Below are 21,279 nucleotides of genomic sequence, written 5' to 3'. Positions count from 1 at the left end.
ATCTAATGAAATGCTCTTAGTTGGATTGTAAAGCAGGTTAATTATTCCAAGTATGCTTTGTTTTGCAGTTTAAAATATCCAGGCTGTACCAGAAATAATTCATAAAAGCTTATCCATCACTATTTTTGTAACTACACACCTACTGTATTATTCTTTTATGTTTAATTTAAGTTAATTTGCTGTTGACATTAACTATATTCATGAAATTTATTGTAATAAAATTTGTACAATACATTGCACATTGTTACAAAATTTCTATTTGTTATAAGACAGTTATATAATTATTTTGTTTCAGGAACACTAAGTTTTGACAAATTATAGTTTTGAATTGGTAATACAAAACAAAGTATGCAAACTGTTTGTAGCAGGTTTGTTTTAGTCATATATATTGTAACTCACACTTTGTGATAAGCTATTTTAACATTGATGTATATTAAAAATTGCAAGAAAAACTTGCAGATAATACTAACATAAAGAAATTTCAATGTGCACATGCTTTCTTTAACAAGGAAATTATGTTCATTCATTAAATTGTAGAATTTAAACAGTTCTGCATTAAACAATTTTAATTAGTGAAAAACAGGACAGTGTCGGCCATGCACTAGCAGACAAGAGTATGTGTTACTCTTTATAAGAAAATTAAAAATGATTCATTGGTGAAATTTTTATATTATTTCAAGCAGGTATTTAAATTTAATAGTTATTACAATATCCAATTAGTCTAGAAATTAATTTTGATTTTATTTATTCTCAAAATTTTAATATTGTTAAAAGTATGTGTAGTCTATTTAATATAATATCCAAGAAGTACAGAAATGAATAATAATTTACATTAAAATTAATAAATAATTGGATTATGCCACTGCATATATTCCTAGCTATTCATACGACAAATGATAGTCGCATGTTTTAATATTCACACTGAAAAGTAAGTAATTTGTGAATTGGTCATATTTTAACACTACCATTTAAAATTACTTCCAAGAAGTTGAGTAATGAAAAACTTTTCAAAATTAGCAACCAAAAAATGATTATGAATCAGCGTAACAAGCAGTACTGGGTTTAACATGAATGTAAAACACAGTAAGTTCATTATTTACCATGCTCCCAGGAAAATGATACAGTTTATAGTCCAGTGTTAAATTTACAGGTTGTCTTTATCCTATCATAGGAAATATGTCAATAAAGAACATTTAAAAATACTTGATAAATTGCAGCATTATATAACTTTAAATAAAATGCTGAGAATTAAAATGTAGTAAACTCAAAATGGCTGGTGACATAACTTAAGGAAACAATTTGGTGCAGTGATAAACACTAGAATCACATAACAGATGAAGCAGGTTTGAATCCCATCCTGAATTTGGTTTTTCATGGTTTCCCAAATCACAACAAGCAAAGGGTCCTGACAATAAAATATCGCCGATGTTCAAACCAAAAATAAAAATAAATAAACACTTAAAAATAATAATTTCCATGCAAAAAGGCAGCTTACACTATTTCCTGTAGTTTTCTCCATTCTTAAAGCCTGGTGTTGATAAGTTGAGTGATGTTTTAAAAGTTGTATTGTTACAGTAATGCTTCTTTTGCTCCTGTTTCCACAACATTGTATTTGTAAATATATTAAAAAAAAAAGTTAAAATATTACTATAGAAACCAAGAAAAACAAAGTAAGTATTAAGGCAGTGTGCTACAATAAAAATTACTATTAAACAACAGTGGCAATACCAGTTACAGAAACTGTAACTTAAATGCATAGCTACAGTTGACATTACGAAACCGGATGTTTTGGTTCTGATCCAATCATATTTCACTTCACAACAAAATTTTGGATAGAAATTTAACTGAGTTTGTTTATTTTTCAAGTTTTTGTATTCATTAAATTTTTTTTAAATGTATATTCAACTTATACTAATTTCTGTGACAAAAAATGTACTTTTCAGAGTGAATTTCAATAGTTCAGTTTGTCTCTGGCTTCAAGAAAGAATTGTAATTGGCTAAGCGTAAGAAACTTCAAAGTTTCCCTACTCATTTTGCTGCTATGCATTTGCAACTGTTACTGTTTTGCATGATTATAGCAAGTACCATTGGAAATAAGGTATTCAAGGTTTACTGTCATTTAAATAGTTCCAGTTATTTCAATTGTAGCATAGCCTGTTATACAGCTGCACGCAGCCACAGAAATAATTAATGCATGCTTATGGGTCAAGTGCCCATGCATAGCAGCACTTAACAGTGTTGTTCTTTTTGCTCGCAGATTTGTGACAAACGTGGAGATCCATGTGACCAGTTGTGTGGCGGGGCAGGTTGTGGCTCTTGTGGCGGCCTCTTGTCGTGCGAACAAGGTGCAGTTACTAAAGCTGCAACCACAGTTGGCCTGGGAAAGGATGCCAAGGAAGCCATTAGCCAGAAAGAAGCACATGCTGAAGAACTTCTCAGAGGGGTATTGTTACAATAATATCATGATAAGCTCTTAAGTATTCACTTACATTTTTATCATGTTTGTATTTATTTATAGCTTAATGGTGCAGTCAAGGCTTTGCCATCTTTTCTACCAAACATTTTTGTTTGTAAGGTTTGGAGTTTGATGTGGATTTTTGTAACTATTTTATAGAAATGATAATTATTATTAATTGAAAATTAAAGATTTTTTACCCATTTTTTTAAAAATTCTGCATGCTTGAATATTATGGCTTATAACTTTAATGTAGGTAAATGAGTACTTGTGTTAAGTATTAAGCTATTTTATAAGTAGTTTATTTTAGATTAAGTTTTTGCTTTATTTAAATGTATGATAGTTAGGAATCCATTTTTGTAGTAAATAAATTGAGCTTATTTTTTTAACAAATTATTAGATTTTGCTAAAAAAAATGTCCACGAAAACTTGTGTTTTCAATTCTAATAAAAGGCTATAATCATACAAAAAAAATTATGAAATCCTTTGCCTTATTTTTTACAACTTAACCATTTGTTCACTGTAAACTATGTTAAGTAAATTATTTTCGAAGGGACAATCAATTTAGTATAATAATTTTTTTCCTTTTATTGGGCCCAGTGAGCTGTACATTACAAAGATGTGACCTTGATTACTTCACAAAAAAAATCAGTATTTTACTGAGTAACTATGTTAATGAAATATATTGTAATAAAATTTGTACAATACAGTGCACATAGTTACAAAATTTCTAGTGATTTTAAGCAAGTTATATAATTATTTTGATTCAAGAATATTAAATAGTGACAAATTATAGTTTTGAATTGGTAATACAAAACAAAGTGTGCTTCTTTAAAGAAACATTTAACTTGACTCTAGAAACTTGCAAATTTTAATTTTGTGCTCTTAAATATGATATTAATATGCTCTTAAATATAATATTACCTTAGTTTTTTATTCTTGCTGTAAATATTCACCACAGATGGATCAAAACCTTTTTCATTAGAAAAAAGGACAAATTTCTCAAAACCATTTATTGTAAAACATATTGGTAAAAGGCACAAGTTTAAAAAAAGTAAACATAGTACACAGGGGTGCAACAACAGGGGGGGGGGGGGGGGCAAGGGTATTTTGCCCCCCTCTGAAACCTTGAAGTGGGGGCAAACGGGGGCAAAGAAAGTGCTGTGTAATCAATTTTTTGATAATAAAACTGCTTAAATAGCACCATTTTCCACCTTGAAATACAAATTTTTCCGGGGGAGGACCCTCCCAACCCCCTGCTTCAATAGGGGGGATCAATGATTCTTTATAAAAAGGTATATTGCCCCCCCCCCCCCCTTTGGAAATTTAGTTGCTGTGCCCCTGATAGTACACAATTTTGGCAAGTGTTGCAATGCAGGATCACAAAGACAAGTTTTGACTGTAAATTTTTTAACTTTATGGAATATGGTATGTTTAATGTTAAAACATGACATTTTTTTTAGAATCAATGCTCCATTATTATTTTCAGGAGCAGGGGTATTGCTGTGCATAAATTATTTTTATTTTATATACATCTAAAATCTCATATTGACCTACAGATAATATAATTTACTTATTTTTTTATTTAAAAACATTGTTTTCCATGGTATCCTCTCTAGCATGATAACTTTTTTTGTGTAAATTAGTAGCAAACTACAGGAGTCGAAACAATAACATTAAAATACTGCTTTTCTTTCAGGTTTCAAAGATAAGCTTTCTGGCATTTCAAAACAATGCAATCTTCCAAACCCTATGAATAAAGTTTTACAATACATCTTTAATTAGTAGCAGATCCAGAAGCTCATGAAAGGGGGAATTTGGGGCAAAAGGAGGGGGAGTTGTTTTAAAAAACCAACTTTTTTCCAAGATTTTTGCCAGAAAATATTTAATATTATTATTCATTGTCAGTTGTTATCAGATCTTTGAAGAGTAAGTTAAGTTCACGAATTTGCATTTTAATTGTAATGAAAATGTTTTTGTTTGAAAAGAAATTATTTAGTATTACATCATTAAAAAAAATAAAAACAATGTAACAATAGAAATGTGGGTTTTTACAAAAAAAAGAGAAAGCAATGAAAAACTAAGTTTGTTGAGCAGTGTGCGAAATGCTGTAGTATGAAAATCCATGGATTGTTATAATTATAGTTCCAAGAAGATAATTGTTGGGTATGAATTAATGTCCACCTTTTGTTTACACTCGGAATATCACATTCTTACCCACAGCGTACATTTCTCTTTGAAAATTTGTTTGTCAATTGATTTGACAATAATACAATTTTAAAGGTTGTGTTAGCAGCTCTTATATATTTTCAACTAAATAATATTTTGGTGTTTATAACTATTGTGTCTACTGCTTATAGGAAATTTAATTTTTAGTTTGGTTGCAACTTGAAGTAATTTTAAAATGTTAATTTATTAAATAAGTTATTTAATTATGCCAATTTTCTCTTGCAGTGTAAACCATTTATATTTGCTTTTTTTAAATTTAAATAAGTTAAATTTTTTACTTTATAAATTTTTTTGTTTCAGTTTAAAGATTTGGCCTTCATATAGTAAATGGACCATGTAATGTAAAAAAAATGTTTTTGAGTTAACATGTGATAATCCTGTAAAATCATTTTTGCAGATCTCGCAGGCAAAACAGGAAACTTCAACAGCATATGATCTTGCCAAAGAAGCTTATGACAAAGCTCTTTCAGCCAGAAACCGTTCAAAAACCATGTTTCAAGAAACTACCGATATAAATGAACGCTTGTCATTGTTTCTCAATGATGACAGAGCGAAACCTGCAGACATCAGAGATTTGGCTGAAGACGTGAGTGTAAAGTTAACATTTAAATATATTGATGTTATGTAGTCAAAATATTTTATGTTTTTATCATCTGTAATTTGGTGATTTTGCTACATATCAAAGTTGCTTTCAAATTGATATCTGGAGAGGGTGAGAAATTTGGGGGGATATAATAATGTTCAGTTATAATCAGGGGTAAATTTTAAGGAATGATGTTGGCTGTCGAACAGACAGATAGAATTTGACATTCACCTGTCTTAACTTTAATTTTTTCAGTATTTAAATAAATTGGCTATGTTGAGTAATACAAAACAAATGACTCGTGTTACAATTGTAGCGAGAGAGAATTATATAAAAGTATTTCCTGCTACTGGAGTCGGAGTGAGGAGCAGAAGCCGATGTCCGCCATCTTGAATTCTGACGTCACGGCTGCCATCTTGCATGACTTTGACCTAGACCTAGGCCGCCATCTTTCATTAATTTTTGTATTTTACAGAAGTGATATTTTCCAGCAGGTGCTAACATTCAGTCTTTTCATTACAACCAAAAAATTTATTACAGTTATTCCACCTTATGACTGTACCAAAATCTCATTTTACTACACTAATAATAATGGAAATGTAACTGGATTATTGTAACTAGATTTAAGTGACAATGTGTTTATTTGATGTGTACTATTATTTTATGCCTACAGGTGAAAAGAAAAAATATCAATCTAAAACCAGAAGAAATAACAAAGCTTGCTGAGGCTATTAACATAAAAATTTCTTCTCTGACAGACATTGATGCAATTCTTACTGAAACTGATGACAATCTAACATTGGCAAATTCTTTAAAGGATAAAGCTGATGCAGCAAAGTAAGTAACCAGCCAGTAAAAAGTCTTTGTCATGTTTGATTAAGTTTTATATGCATAATATTGTTTCATTAAAAATTTTTAGTAAGACTTAATGTGATGGATTTTTTTTTTTTGCAGGAGTGATGCTGAAGAAATATTAAACACAACAAATCAAGTTGTAATCGCATTGGCTGATGCTATGGGGGCACAGGAGAAAGCAGACCAAGCAATTGAAAAAGCTAAAGGTGATATAGAAACAGCTAGACGTGATCTGACTTCGGTATGTTATGAAGTAGTTTTTCTAGCACTTATGTAGCTCTATTGATAGATATAAAATGTTTGTATTCTTAACTGTATCAACTAAACTCCTGGAATTATGAGCTGTATCTGCTAAGAAAAGAAAGAGCACAGTTATATTTATAACAAACACTTCGCAGTTTTATACAAATGTTATCCAACAATTTACTATTAATCAGTAAAAAAAATCACTATCGCTAAAAACAGCATTAACTATTTAGTGAACAGTACCAACTTAGCTGACCAACTATTTTGTACTGAACGTAGGTACTATAAAAGACAGTTTTCTATAGGCACCATGCGTGCTACTCTGGCGGCGAACGTGGTAACTAACTGCAGGAAGGCAGGTATTGAGACACTGTGCGTCGCTAGCCTTCAGGGGAAATAGTCAAAATAATTAGCAACATGGATGAGTGCAGTAATGCTTAAAGAAATACATAATCACATATTGTGTGTTATTCATTCCCAAAGCAGAAAACTGTAGAGGAACAAAAGGAAATTTTTGGATTAAAGTTGTATTCCTACTCTGCTTATCAAGTATGATATGCCAAAGTTAAAAAGTATGTAGGCCTACACTATTTCGAAGTCCATTATTTTATGCACAATGTATAGTTTCTTTAGCTGAAATAGTAAAGGGGAGACGTGAAAAACTGTAAATATTCTGAATATTTAGTGAGAGTTCATAAATTTCCGTGCTGTAACAAACACATTTGTTAAATAAACGAAAATATATTTAAAACATTACAATAATTATTTACTTTTATGCATGTCACATCCCATCATACATATTTTACATATGGTCCGTGGACTATGGATAAAGTATTGCCATCACTATTCATTCATTTCATGGAAAAAATTTGTACATTGTAATATATTTTTATTTTAATAGGTATTAGTTTTACAATATTACTATTTATAAATGAAATTGTTAAAATATTATATTAGATACGTAAATGTTAGTTTTTTTTATTGCAGTCTAGACGGTACACTTTGATAACCATCAGTGGCATAAAAAATATGCATTGTTAATTTCATTGTAAACAAAAGGTCTCGGACAACCCAAAAATCCTGCATACGTCCCCAGTATATTTCCAAACAAATATAAAAAGTAGGTTGCCTCATCACACTCTTTTGAGAGGTGTGCAAGAGCTGCCAAAAGTTTAAAAACAGTAAAGATATAAGTATTATAGATTATGAAAGTTCTATGAGTGTTGTTACTATGAAAAACGAAGTTGCAAGACAAACGGATGTTAATTAAATCATTGGTTGTGATTTTATTTTTTCTAAATGCTTTAGTGGAAGATCAACTGACACATTCATTACAGATGATTGTGGATTATTGAATCTATTAGAATGTGGTGATGAGGTAAAGGCTGTCAAAGGTTTTCTAGGAAATAAATCAGGCCTTTTCAATAAAGGGGCCATTGTTGTAACTCCATCATATCTTCATGATGGAAAATTAATAGCCAGTGTTCAAATTCATGTGGAGAGGTGCATTCAACGAATTAAAATATTTAACATTTTACACCAACTCTCAATTGAACTGCTCCCATATGTTGATGATCTTGTTCATATCGGTTGAGTTTTAGTACATTTTCAGTCTCCTTTTATTAAAAAAAAATTGTATAAAATCAGTTTTCAACAATTTAAACATTCTAATTTAATACATGCATTAAATAAACATCATATTAGATTTGTGGAGATAAGTTGGATAAAAAGTGGACTCAAGATGAAAACAAATAAAGGCAGGTGACATACAATCTGTAATGAATTGAATTGATTATCATTATTATGTTTCTTTGAATATTTTACATTACCTGAAACAAGTTGTAGGTAAATAATTAGTAAAATAAAATGTGTCTATTTTATCAATATAATTCACTACATATTTTAAGTACTTTTATAATGTTTTGCAAACATGTTTTCTACTGAAAAAATTCAACTCACATATACCAATACCTGTTTTGTACATTAGTATCTGACACTGGGTACAATACATAGTATTTATTAATTTAATATTTTCCCTTTTGTCTAGAAATAAATATTATAATTAATATTTTTTACCACTTCTATTATGCACTTGTTCCTGCATGAAATGAGACACTAAACTTCTAATAATCATTCAGCCCGGCCTCGACTAACTACAATACCATCTGGGCTTCCATAATGAATCCATCAACTATGAGACATCAAGATACACCTGTATTGTATAATATTTTCTTTGATAATTAGTTGTGGCTTCAGATTTAATATATTTTCCATAGTTTCCATTCTGTGCGGTGACAAGAACCATAATTTAATGACAAACTTCCAAAATGTTCATTGAAATGGGGAGTTTTATTTATGGAACCATTCCGGACAATCTTCCTGGTTGCATGTTGTTACAGAAATCTTAAGTGCCTTCGCATTGCTAACATATACAGTTTCTGTTTGCAATATTTGACGCAAAGGACAGGAACATCAGCAATGGCCTGTAATTCTAAAGTAGAAGCAGGTTCAGGATATTTTACATCAGTCTTATGATATATTTTACATAACTACTTTTCTTAGGAATACTATTCTTTTACAGCCCAAGTTGAACATAGTTTTCCCAATTTTTTTGAGATGTCAGTTTTGAAAAAAAAAATTGCTCATTATTAATTAATTAAGAACTGCAGCAACATGTTAACAGAAGTTTCCAAGTTCTGATGGGCAAGGACATTTTCTATTATAATATTTCTATGATGTCAATTTATGAAAACAAAATAGTAAACAATAAAATTAAAAAAAATAGATGTGTAAATTCAGGGAGATAAATGACTTACATAACTCAAGAGATACTTGGTAGGGTGGAAGAGCAAAATACATTTACCGAATCATTTCTGCTTTTAATACAGATAAGTCATCTCCCTTTACTTCCTTGATGTTATTCGCATGACCATTATTACACATATTTTTACCTTTCCATAAACTATTCTAAGTAATGCTATATTTAATTAGTAGGAAACGGCATGTAATTTTAATATCAAACGTTATTATAGAAAGAATTTGTCAGCGTAGTTCGTGTCCTAGAGAGAGGTGGGTCGGTACAGTCCTGCACATTGTTAGGAAGTCAAACACTACGCAGCGCCACTAGTATGATTTTCATACCCGTGCACAGTACCTATAGAGACACGTTAGTTTATATATTAACTGCAGTAAGACTTGCTACATCATCAATTTATACAATGTTGTTTTACTATTACATAGCTATTTTTTGCGACTGTTTTTCATAAATTTGAGCCGTACCTGCTACTTAATCCTGGTTATGGTACCATAAAGACCTGAAACAAGGCCAACTCTGAAAATGTGGCAAAAGTATTTGGGAAAATAAATTATATTATTATAGGATGAAGTCAAATATACTATTTATTTCTGAATAAAACTGTGTACATCACACAGTGAGATTTTGGGTGACGCAGTGTCTTCTACGAATGAAAACTTTAGTTCCTCATCTGTGAGCTGTAGTAGCTAGTAAAACTAGTGCAGGTAGACTGTAGTATGAATCTCTCTTTCATGCTGGTATCTATCCATGATATAATGCAGGATTGTCAGATTAAGTGACTTAAAAGCAACATTCGCAGCTGAAAATTTAAGTCATTGCAAATGTTGCCAGCATGAAAGAGAGATTCATACTACAGTCTACCTGCACAAGTTTTACTAGCTACTACAGCTCACAGATGCAAGTAGGTAGCGTGATAGTTTATTACTTGCCTGACACAAACATGGTACTCTTTAAGCAGGCTTATTTCTTTAGACATAGTAAGTTTCATAATGATAAAGTGTTTTCAGTGGTGGACAAAAGGAGGGCAGATATAAACCCCCCATCACCTTCCCGAAGTTGGAAAATTTTTTCCAAAATATCAGTGAAGGCAGTATGTTATTTTGGGTGATGCAAGGTGAGCTGATACAACACCTGCAATTTGAACTGTTTAAGAAGTTGCGTTGCCTACGGCTACTACTGTAGGCCCATGCACCAGTGAGCTAGTGCCAATTATAAAATATTAATGTAAGTTTTTTAATACACCTGTTCAAATTTAAAATTTTTAAAGTTATACTTCTTTAGGAGCAGAAGTCTCAATAAGATGGTAGAGCGCCGTGATTCATCCGTATATTATATTGGTTTCATGAACGTCACAAACTAACCTTTAATACTTTTTGTAATAATTTTTAGTCATAACAAGAAATAATGGTAACTTAAAAATACATTAGAATGCTGACATTCAAGTTAAAATCAAAATCAAGAGAGAGAGCAAAGCACTCATTACACTGTAGAGACTCAAGAAATTGATTATTTTATTTATTTGATGCCATGTTGAGTGAATGAATTTTGTGATGAAATTTTTACAGTTAAATCTTAAATTTTGATTCAGCTCAATAGGTAAAGGTTTTCTTTGAAGGAAGTATTTAAGTCATTCCTTGATTTAAGTCATTAAAGCAAAAACAAATATACAAATATATACCTAGTGTCATAGTATGGGTTTTAAAATGTTTCAGGTAAAATTTTTAGTAATTCAATGGAAGTATAACTTCTAACATGTGTACACAAGTACATACACCCGTTTATATATATATATATATATATATATATATATATATATATATATATATATATATATATATCGAAATTACCCCTGGCCTCAAAATAAATTCTTGTATCTGCCACCACATGTTTTATAGGGAAATATTAGCTCCAGAAAATTCTGTGACATTTGGCAACCCTGATATAATTTATGAATTTTCACTGCAACCAATAATTGATTATATATGTCAGGGTATATATGGTTTTATACCTAATCTGTAAAATAGTCCTAACACAGGCATGAAGAAATTAATGGGATGTTTTGATTTTTTTCTATGTGTGATTCAAACACTTAATGCTTCTGCACATCTCTGATCAGAGGATTGCAAATGAACTTGTAAACAAATTACCAATTATGCTCAAGCATTATTCACACAATTCTATTAAATAAGATTAAAAGCATGAAGTGTTCCTTATTTATTTCATTATTTGGTACACCTGGTCACCTTAGTGAAGGAAGCTGGGTATGAGCTTACAAGGAAGGAGGGGAAATGGAATGGATGAGTGAATAAGTTTTGAAAGAGAAGGAATAAGTATGGATCTGGCACATAATCCTGGTAGAGCACGAGGTGGGATTGATGGTGGGGGTTGCACCCACGTGGCAAGTTGGGGGTAACAGGCGTAACATCTTGCCCCGATTGTAGGCCTCCAGGGATGCAATATCACTAGACCTGTGACTCAAGCAGCATAGGTATAGCCTCATGGTATTACAATCCATCAACACGTGTTTTGGAGGGTAACTACTGAGCGATTTATCTCTGATGACAGAGTGGTGAGTTGTCAGGCATGTAAACACAGCTTTCACAACAGAAAGTGACTTCTATAATCGCATACTCTGGTGAATTAAATGGAGAAAAAACCACAGTCTTTTGTTTTGATGAAAAGAATTTTTTTGACTACCTCAAATTTATCTACTTTGATTCAATTTGTTAAAGAGTTTTACAGTTTATTGTGTAAGTTGATTTAACATTTTTTGAGTACTTTTTAGTTTCATATTTTTTGTAAAAATTAGGTTTTAGGAATTTCTAGAAGTAGTTTTACTAATTATTAGTGATAAATTAAAATTAATTTTAATTATTTGTTTGATTATTAAAAAAATTATGTGTTGACACTATTGGTTTTCATATTGTTCCAGATTGGCAGCGAAACAGATGAAGCTCAAAACAAGGCAAATAAAACACTTGCTGATGTGACATCCTTAACAGAAAAGTTGAAACAGTTACAAACAAGTGTACTTATAAATGAGCGAGCAGCCAACGAAGTAGCTGATGCTGCAGGAAAAATCAAAATCAAAGCAACACAAGCCCAAGTCAATGCTAGTAAGTTGAATAGTGACTACGAAAGCACTGCAGATAAGCTGAACAACAGAGCCACTTTGACAGGTGAAGCACATTCACGAGCTCTTAACCTACGTGAGAGAGCCAGCCAGTTTTTTGTCGGAACATCTGCCAAACGGAAGGAATTAACAGGTTAGTGATGTACATGTTTCAGTGCTGTGTAAACTATGGAGGAATAAAAATAATTGCATGATTTTTTTCATGTTGGGGTTTAGCACATAATTGTTGAGTAGTCTCAGTAAAAGGTGCTGTATTTGGCCTTAGGTAGGTTGTTAGTTTTTGCTCAAACTCAACTTTAACAGAATACTTTCCTCTTTCATCCACTGTTTTTGAGATAGTTATTTAGAATCCTTTTTCATGTCAGTCTCGTGGCTGACCCCGCCCAGTCTACATGGTCGTGGGTCTCATGCTGGATAGCAGTTCAGCTGATTTTATTCATGTGATAGGGTGCTATTTGTTTTTCTGTTCACCCCTTATTCATTATCCTTACTCCTTGCACATTTGAAAACATAAAATTACAGTTGTATGAGTTGGAAATGGATAGCAATTTACAGCATACTACAGTTGTATAATGTATTTAAACAGAGGCAAGAAAACATGGAACCAAATAGGCATTTGTTCTTATTGGTGTAGGTTGTCCTTCACATTCCAGATGACTAAGGTTCGACTCCAGCTTTATTTAAGTATTTCATGGTTTACCAAAATCACTACAGTTTAATGCTGGGCTGGATACTGATCACTTCTCTGTTACAGCTATAATTATTCTTCATAAACAGTCCCTAGCTAAGCCACCACACATATTCACAAAAAGATTGTTAATACCTGCAAGGTGAAAAGTTATAAGATAATTTATTAGGTATTTTACTCACTAGTAAACATTATTAAACAGTTGGGAACACAATGTGTATGGTGGTGCCATCTACTAATCAGCTGGTACTTCACAATGTATTTGGTACATGTCTGTGAAACATAATGCACAATGTAGGTGTTGATTTAAAATGACTGATATAATAAATACCTTTCATAAAGATGTACTTTTCAAGATATATTTTGTGCTAAAAGAGCAATCTGTTTTATTAGTTTAACATTTAAAAACATCTTTTACAATGCTTGTGAAACTGGTATTTTAAGTAAATGATTCAGCTAATAATTTAAATTTTAAAAAAAATTTACTGTAAAATTTAGTTTTTGATAAAGAATATTTGACTATTTCTTACACTCAAATTGTAGCCATAGTTGGTTTCCGATTAATAATAACAAAATTTTACTGTGACAGTAACAGTTAATTTCTTTTAAGAACTTTTAAACTTGAATTTATATTTAATTATTAATTTTTTATTTATTTTACATGAACAACTAATGTACTTATGTGCAATTAACTTAGTGTGTGGTATAATATGGCTTGCAAATGTAACATAATGTTTGAAAAAATTTTTACAGTTTGTAATTTTGATTCCAGATATGAATATTGACTATGTCAATAATGAACAGGAACTCAACAAACTTGCCAGTGAAATCGAAAGTTTGATTGAAAGAATGAATCTCTACTTAGGAAAGATAAACACACAATCAGAATATTATCGTACTTGTGTTTCATAATAAAAAAATTTCTGCTATATTTTGAACTAAAAGACTAACATATTTAGGTATAACTGCATAATGTAGAGTATGGTAAAGTATGTTATAAAAATGTTGAGTGAAGTCTAGTGCCTATTCTTATATAGTTTGTCTAAATAATTGTGTACAGTGAATATGTTTTCTTTTATTGTTTAAATTTTTTAAATTGGGGTATTGTTTTCAATGGAATTCCCACAGGTTGTCTTTCTTTGACTTTAAACTGTCTTATTTATAAGTTATTTAATAATTAATAAGTTTCAAATCAATATATGATTACCTTTCCACCCTAAAAACAAGTAGTGTTGCTTTAGTTTACCACATAAACTTATTAACAGTAGAAGGAACATTTTTTCGAGTGAATGTAATTTTCACTTACAGAGTTGAAATTATTAATACATTAGTAGGCACTGAAGATCATACTTGGCACTAACATGGATAAGAGATTGAGTGGATAAAAGACATACTGGAACTCATCCAAATCAAGCAGTTAAAGAGATTTTTTTTTTGCAGTATTCTTTCATGAGGAGATGCTACAAATTTTTTTGCTTGCAATTAAAATAACTCTTTCTCTTTAATTCAGTTTATAGTTTGCTTTAAAAAAAATACATTGTAAATATACTAGAATATTTGTGCTTTTAATGTGTAATACAGTGTAAAAAGTTATCTTTGCTGAAATAATTTTTTTAGACATAATTTTGGTAAGGTGTGGGCAATATTCTTGCACGCATGGAGGTCTGCTGCACAAGTGTAGAATGGCCACTTGCCCTGTGCACTGCCCCTCCTAAGTGGACGGGGCAGAGAGGGTCAGTTCCTGCGTTATCCGTGTTGTGGCATCCTCCTTTCTTTAACAACTGAATATCAAAAATACTGGTTTAAATCATCTTAAAATATTAATATTTCCTAACTTTGTAAGAGACATCTTTTACTAAGAGTCAATAGTTGAATTTTTTAGGAACAACAATTATCCTTCAAATAAATACTAACAACTTAGAAGGTCTTTTTCTTATATGTTTACTTTTAAATTATAATTTATAATTATGATAACTAGAAAAATTTCTCATTTACTTCAATTCAAACATGGCCAAGATTCCTGCCGAGAAAAATTCTGATTAAAGTTCTGTCAGACACTCATTCAAATTAATTTATTGGCACAAATAGTATAGTGCAATTAATCATAACTGAAATTGATTAAGAGTGGCATTAAGTGATCTTTCATGGCTCCATAAACAGTTGAAGAACCAAAAAGAAATAAACATGCTCAAACCATTTTTAAAATGTCTTGTTCACTTCAGCAATTACTGAAACATAATAAAATTATCAGTGTCTCAGACAGAGGCTACTGTAGATAAATTTTTCATTTCTAAAATGTGTCTTGCACAGCTTAGGTTTTTTTTAAAAAGTTTTACTTATTTCAGCCATTAAAAAAATTAACTAGTTTGAAGCTACATAGTGGTGTTCAAAACATTTAAATGGTAATACCAAATTAAAACTTTACCATGTTTGCTCTTATATAAAAAGTTATTAATTTTCTTACCTTGGTTAACCAACAAACTTCACAATAATGTGGTATGTCAAAGTACTCTTCTCCTATTACTGCTAAAAATTTCTCACATTGCCAGTGTATAAAATTATATTATCCCTGCTACAATGTAATATCCCATTGAGAACAGTGGCTTATTGTACTATTGCAGTGAGTGTTAGGTCATCGTTTAGCACTGAGCACACAGTATATAATGTTTGCCTACAAAATAAAATCACTGTATTGAAACTTATTCCATGTGTACCTTTGGCCACTATATTGTTTGGGACTAAATTGACATGTACTAAATTTTTATTAAAATTTAGTTAGATGGCCTCTTATTCTATGCAATTTTGTGTCAACCATTTATCTCACACATATACATTAATTACAGTATAGTATATTTAAATACACAATTAATTTAACATTATAATCACTTAATGTAGGTTGAACAAAATTGAAATGTATTAAAATTTCTCAACTATGAAATATTTTTCTTTGTATTATAAAAAATATTTTAGATTATATTCTGTGTATTTTGTTTTAAGTTATTGCTTTTATTTTCTTCTTACTGTCATAGTTACACCTGTTTACAGGTTCTAAGGAAGCTAATGTTTGATAAATTTTCAACTGTCCAAAAAAAATTGAATTGAACTTCCTCACAATTCCAAATAACTTAAGACATTAAAGGGTTTGATAATGTTTTGAATACTCATACATGTTTCTTACAAGTAACATTCCTTTCAGTGCGACAGTACATAATGCCAGTTTACTGAAATATAACATAGCATTGAATTAGATTTTATATTGGTCTAAAATAAAATAACAATTAAGTTTGTGGTGAGTCTAAAAATAAAGCTCATGTTTGTCTAAACTTAAATGAATTATCCAGGACAGTGTGTGTAAATTAAAGAACCAAATTTTATTGTAAGTGATGAAAATGTTTTTATACAACATAATTGTTTTGTATTGAATGTTTTTCTATGAAAGAAGAAATATTGAATTACAGTTTTGATATGTATGTATATGATTTAATAAAAATACTGTTTCAAAAACCAGTTTTATGTATGCTGAAATGAAATTTGATCAAACAGTTATGTGATAAAATGGTAATTTCAAAGTAGGGTGTTATATCGCATGGTGTGTTGTGCAATATAGCTTTCAATTGTTATTAAAACTCTAACTGTCATGCTTTAAAAGAACACTGAGAGCTAATTTATTATTTAACTATTCTAGAGAAAAATTTTTTTGGATATGTTTTATGCTGGTTTAGCAAGGAAACATATGTAGGTGTGTGTGTATATGCAACAAAAACAAAGTCGAGTTTTCAAGAAATAAATTTGTTTATGCATCAAATAAATTTTACCTACAGTAAACATATTAAAGTTAACGAAATTATTTTAAAATTGAAGCACGTTAACGTAGCAGAGCATTAAGATGGTCACCTACTCCAGTTCATATTTTTAGGTCTATTCTGACACCAATACCTGGCATCAGATATTGGCAGATATTCAGCTCTCTGCCAATATAAAGGTATTGGAACAAGTTTCGTAGGTACTGGAAAAATATGCATGTACAACTTTATTTATTTTTTTAATACTTGTCTTGCTTAGAAGGTTTTTTAAGCCAATGTTTCTCCACATTTAATAAACATTTATTTCTTTGGTAATGTGGCAGTATTGAACCCTTTTTTTGAAACGAAACGATGTACAAAACATCAAAATCTCTCTACTTATGTTCACCAAGCAGGCAAGCTAGCGTGATGACATGGCAATGCTGCAGTGAATCACTCTGGATGCAGCAAGGACAAAGATACATCCCTCCACTCTGTTCCCCCTGTCCTCTTTTTCTAAAGTTACATGACTTCAAGTCTCTGAGAGGAAAATAAAAAGCTATTCTTTCATAATCGGTGAAAGAGTTTAGTAAAGTGAATTTACAGTGCTCATATTCAGACCTGAGTGTTTCAACTTACAGTGATGTTACCTAAAGAAAGTTGTGGGTAGTGCCTAGCAATAACATCCCACTAACAGATACAGTTGTGGCAGGAATTTCTTTCTCACACCATGACAGCTGCTTGGAAGTAGATGTACCTGTGTGCCTGTCCCCCCCCCCCCTCCTTCTTGTCATACTAATGATTACGTAATGTAAGCAAGCAACATAACTCATGGCCATGGGACAGCAAACCCGACAGCTAGGCATCGTGAACACTTAAATAATGTACAAAAAGAATATTACTTTACACATTTGATATATATGAACCTTCTGGTTCCAGGGAGAGAGAAAGAACAATAATGCAAGCAAATGACCCCTACACAAGCGGGCCAACTCAGTTGATAAACAGCCTTGGTCATATCAGTGAAGTTTTTGCACACAATAACTTAATAATTCCAGGAAACAGAAAAACCTAAAGGCAAGAATAAAGTAATCCAAAAAAAAACCATAAAGGTTTTGAAAGAGCAATCCTGTAAAATAGGCAACAAAAATTTTTAAAATATTCTTGCCCCCCCCCCCCCCCCCCCCCCTCTTCCCCAAAACAAACAGTGCCAAAACATGCATTTGTACAAAAACTCCAGGAAAATCAATTTGTCACTATTGAAGTATTGTGAAGGGAAGGGGAAATCCACCTAACTTTACCTCAATGACGTTAACAATTAGAAACATAAAAAAAACAAAAACAATGGCCCTTGTGAAGGGACAGGCAGAGTGCCAGACGTGTTGTGCAACCCCTAAAGAAATAAGCGTAAATATCAGAAATACAAAAATACACAACTTTATTATTCTTTAAATCAAGCCCCATATGAATGTAGAGGGGCAACACATAACAAGAATTACGAAAGAAAGAATTACGTAAACAGGTACTGGTGAGCAATACAAATAGCCAATATGCAAATGTTATATGCTAACGTTATTTAAATCAAGCAATTGCAAATAGAATGCTGTCTGTCCGGACGTGAGAGGTGCGGCGGAGAAAAACGGCAAACGCCCTAACGGAAAATGGGTCGAATGCAAAAAAACAAAATCAAAGAAATGCACAAGGTGAAACACACTGGCAATGCAAACCAGAAAATTACGAAACAAATTCGGTGTCCAGCAAACATTACTTTATTAGGCCACAAGGAGGCAAGCCAAACATGACGCAGAAGGCAAACTACAGAAATATCAAGAAAAAAAATGTAAGACACCGACCAGAGAACACCTCGTAGCCATGCGTAACACGGCGCGAAGCCGAAGCACCCCTCACGGCGATCGCTCCCGGAACAGAACAGAATAAGCAAAATAATTACAGCCCTATATATAAAAAATGCAGATGGCGCTAGTGTCGCATTCAGTAGGCCTGGAAGGAGGCGCCTAGGTCACGCGGACGTCAGAAGGGATGGCATGAGGGGGATTTAAAGGGAATGAGGGAAGGGGAGGAGCCGGCGGGCGTCTGAATGCCGAAGCGCACGTTGCACTATATTTTTCAGAAAATCCACCGTACTGCTTAATGCAAACACATAACTTGGTACACATGAAATACCAGGTTTAATTGACTCTGGGTCAGTTCATAGTTTTATTTCAGACCCTCTTTTTCAAACATTGTAGGAAAATTATTTAGCTAAGAAAACAGAATAAATAACTTTAAAACGGTTCCCTGCCTCAAAGCAACCATTGAATATTAATACCGCTGCAGTTATAAAGGTAAAAATTGATGTATATACATTCTGGGACTTAAAATTTTTAATATGTAAGAACTTAGCAACTGTGTTCATTTTTGGCTCAGATTTAATTGCCAAAACTGGCTTGGCAGTTGATCTTTAGGCAGGGAATTTTAAATTTTAATTTAATAAACAAGTCATTATTCCCTTTGCAACTACGAATGCTACAGTTCAGAGTAATGTCAACATTATACAAACCAGTGCTAATGAGGGAGATATTCTACTTGTGGACCATTTCAGCCAGGATAAACAATTGGCAATCAGCAGGGCCCCCACATGTCCAGTGCTACCATTGCTACGGCACCGGGACACAGTGGGTCTAGGGGGCCTGCGAAGGAAAGAAAAAAAAAATTAAAACAAAAAGTAGAAAATTTTAAATAAATCATAGAAAACAATTAAACAGGTAGGCCTAGTTTTAGTTGTACCGATGAAATATTACATCAGAATAATATGATTCGGAATATGCTTTGCGTACAGAACGTGTCTGAATCTACAACTGTGAGTAACAAAACCACGACCATCTTAGGTGACAGCATGTTGTGCAGAACACTGCCTACTCGGCTGTAGGTCAATAACGTAATGTTGCTATTTTTAGTATTCCTCTCCCCGCTTGCTCCACTCCACCAATATATCCCGTGTCCCGTCAGCGAATCAACAACACAGGTGCTCGGTACTGAGTAGTGTGTTTCCGTGGTGTGTTTCTGTTTGTGTATGTAGTTGTTTTTAAACAGTTAATAGTTGCTTTACTATGTCATTATGTCTACGAGTAATTTCAAGCACAAATCTGGGTTGCAAAAAGGGAAGTTAAAAGCTATTAAAGATGCAAACAGGCCAACAGAAAATTACAATTTTTTTTTTTAAAAAGAATGATGACAATGATAACCATTTTCTTTGTGCTGATGATGGAAGTGTTAAAAGTGACAGTATTACCTACTTGTAATACTACTGATGATACTGTGACGGTGTCCAGTGAATTATTGGTTTAAACTGATTACAATACAGACAAGACTTCATCTGAGGTGCAGGTAGGAAAAGAACATGTAGATTCTATCAATAATGGTAGTAATTACGAAAACAACATTTCAAATGACGAGAGTTCTAACAATGATAAATCAATTTTAGATTTTACTGATCCAGGCACATGACCAGTAATAATTAATGATATTTATTGCCAGAATATTGTCTCTCAAAATAATATCAAATTTGGAGAATTATGTAGTCAGGCTAAGACATTCCCTAAAGAAAAAACAAGAAAACTGTTTTCTAGCTATCTTCTCGATTCTAAATTTGTAAACAATCAAGAAAAGTACCCCAGAGACTGGTTAATTTGGAGCTCTTCAAAACAGACACTTCATTGCATTGCCCATACTCTTTTTTTGTAATGGCCCAAAATGAAGCAATTTTGCAAACATGTGATTTTCTCTGGCTCAATTCCTATTGAAAATGTTGTATAATAAACTTCCCGAGCATGAAAATTGTCAATGGACATCCCTCCAACAATCAATTAATTCAAAATTGACTGTGGTCTTCAAAAACAAATTTTGAACGAAGCATAAAAGTAGAAAGCAATTTTACAATGAATTTTAGACATGCCACTCTTACTGTCATGAAGGGGGTTGTTTTTCCAAGGAGATAATATATCAATTGGTGATTCAAATAATGGCAATTTTCTCAGGACTTTTGAGTTAATAGGAAAATACGATGAAATTACAAGGGAGCACTTGGCTGAGGTAAAAAAATCTGTGATTGAAAGGAAAAAAAACATGAGTGGACAAGCCCACTACTTATCTTGGATGAGTCAAAATGAGTTCATTTCACTTTGCGGTGAAAAATTTTTAAGAGTTATCCTTGAAGAAAGGCAAGAAGCAATTTATTATGGGCTAATTTTTGGTTGAAACTCCTAATGCATCACATCAAGAACATAATTTATTTATTTTGAGCTATGCCATTCAAAATAAAGACTCTAAGCAATATAAAAGAAAAGAAATGTTTGTGAAATTTGTTAACTGTAATGATAAAGTGGAGAAGATATTACTAATGAAATTTTAACCGTCTTAGCAGAAAATAATATCCCTCTTGAGGACTGCAGGGCTCAAGGGTATGATGGAGAATAAACATGTGTGGAAAAGTC

General features: G+C 31.9%; 1 protein-coding gene across 4 annotated transcripts in view; it reads left to right on the top strand.

The window, feature by feature from the left end:
- LOC134529481 (laminin subunit beta-1) overlaps positions 1-21,130 on the top strand; it is a 137,951-nt gene extending 116,821 nt beyond the window's left edge. For all 4 annotated transcript variants that reach the window (XM_063363615.1, XM_063363612.1, XM_063363613.1 and 1 more), the window contains 6 exons: positions 2,258-2,443; positions 5,082-5,270; positions 5,941-6,104; positions 6,222-6,363; positions 12,116-12,449; positions 13,777-21,130. In XM_063363615.1, the coding sequence (XP_063219685.1) occupies positions 2,258-2,443; positions 5,082-5,270; positions 5,941-6,104; positions 6,222-6,363; positions 12,116-12,449; positions 13,777-13,916 (1,155 nt within the window). In that variant the 3' untranslated portion in view covers positions 13,917-21,130. The remainder of the gene's footprint in view (positions 1-2,257; positions 2,444-5,081; positions 5,271-5,940; positions 6,105-6,221; positions 6,364-12,115; positions 12,450-13,776) is intronic.
- The last annotated feature ends 149 nt before the right edge of the window (positions 21,131-21,279 follow it).

This window comes from Bacillus rossius, chromosome 2, assembly GCF_032445375.1.
Source record: "Bacillus rossius redtenbacheri isolate Brsri chromosome 2, Brsri_v3, whole genome shotgun sequence".
Taxonomy (NCBI): Eukaryota; Metazoa; Arthropoda; class Insecta; order Phasmatodea; family Bacillidae; genus Bacillus; species Bacillus rossius.
The sequence above is the reverse complement of the archived record's forward strand: the minus strand, read 5'-3'. Positions and strand labels throughout refer to the sequence as shown.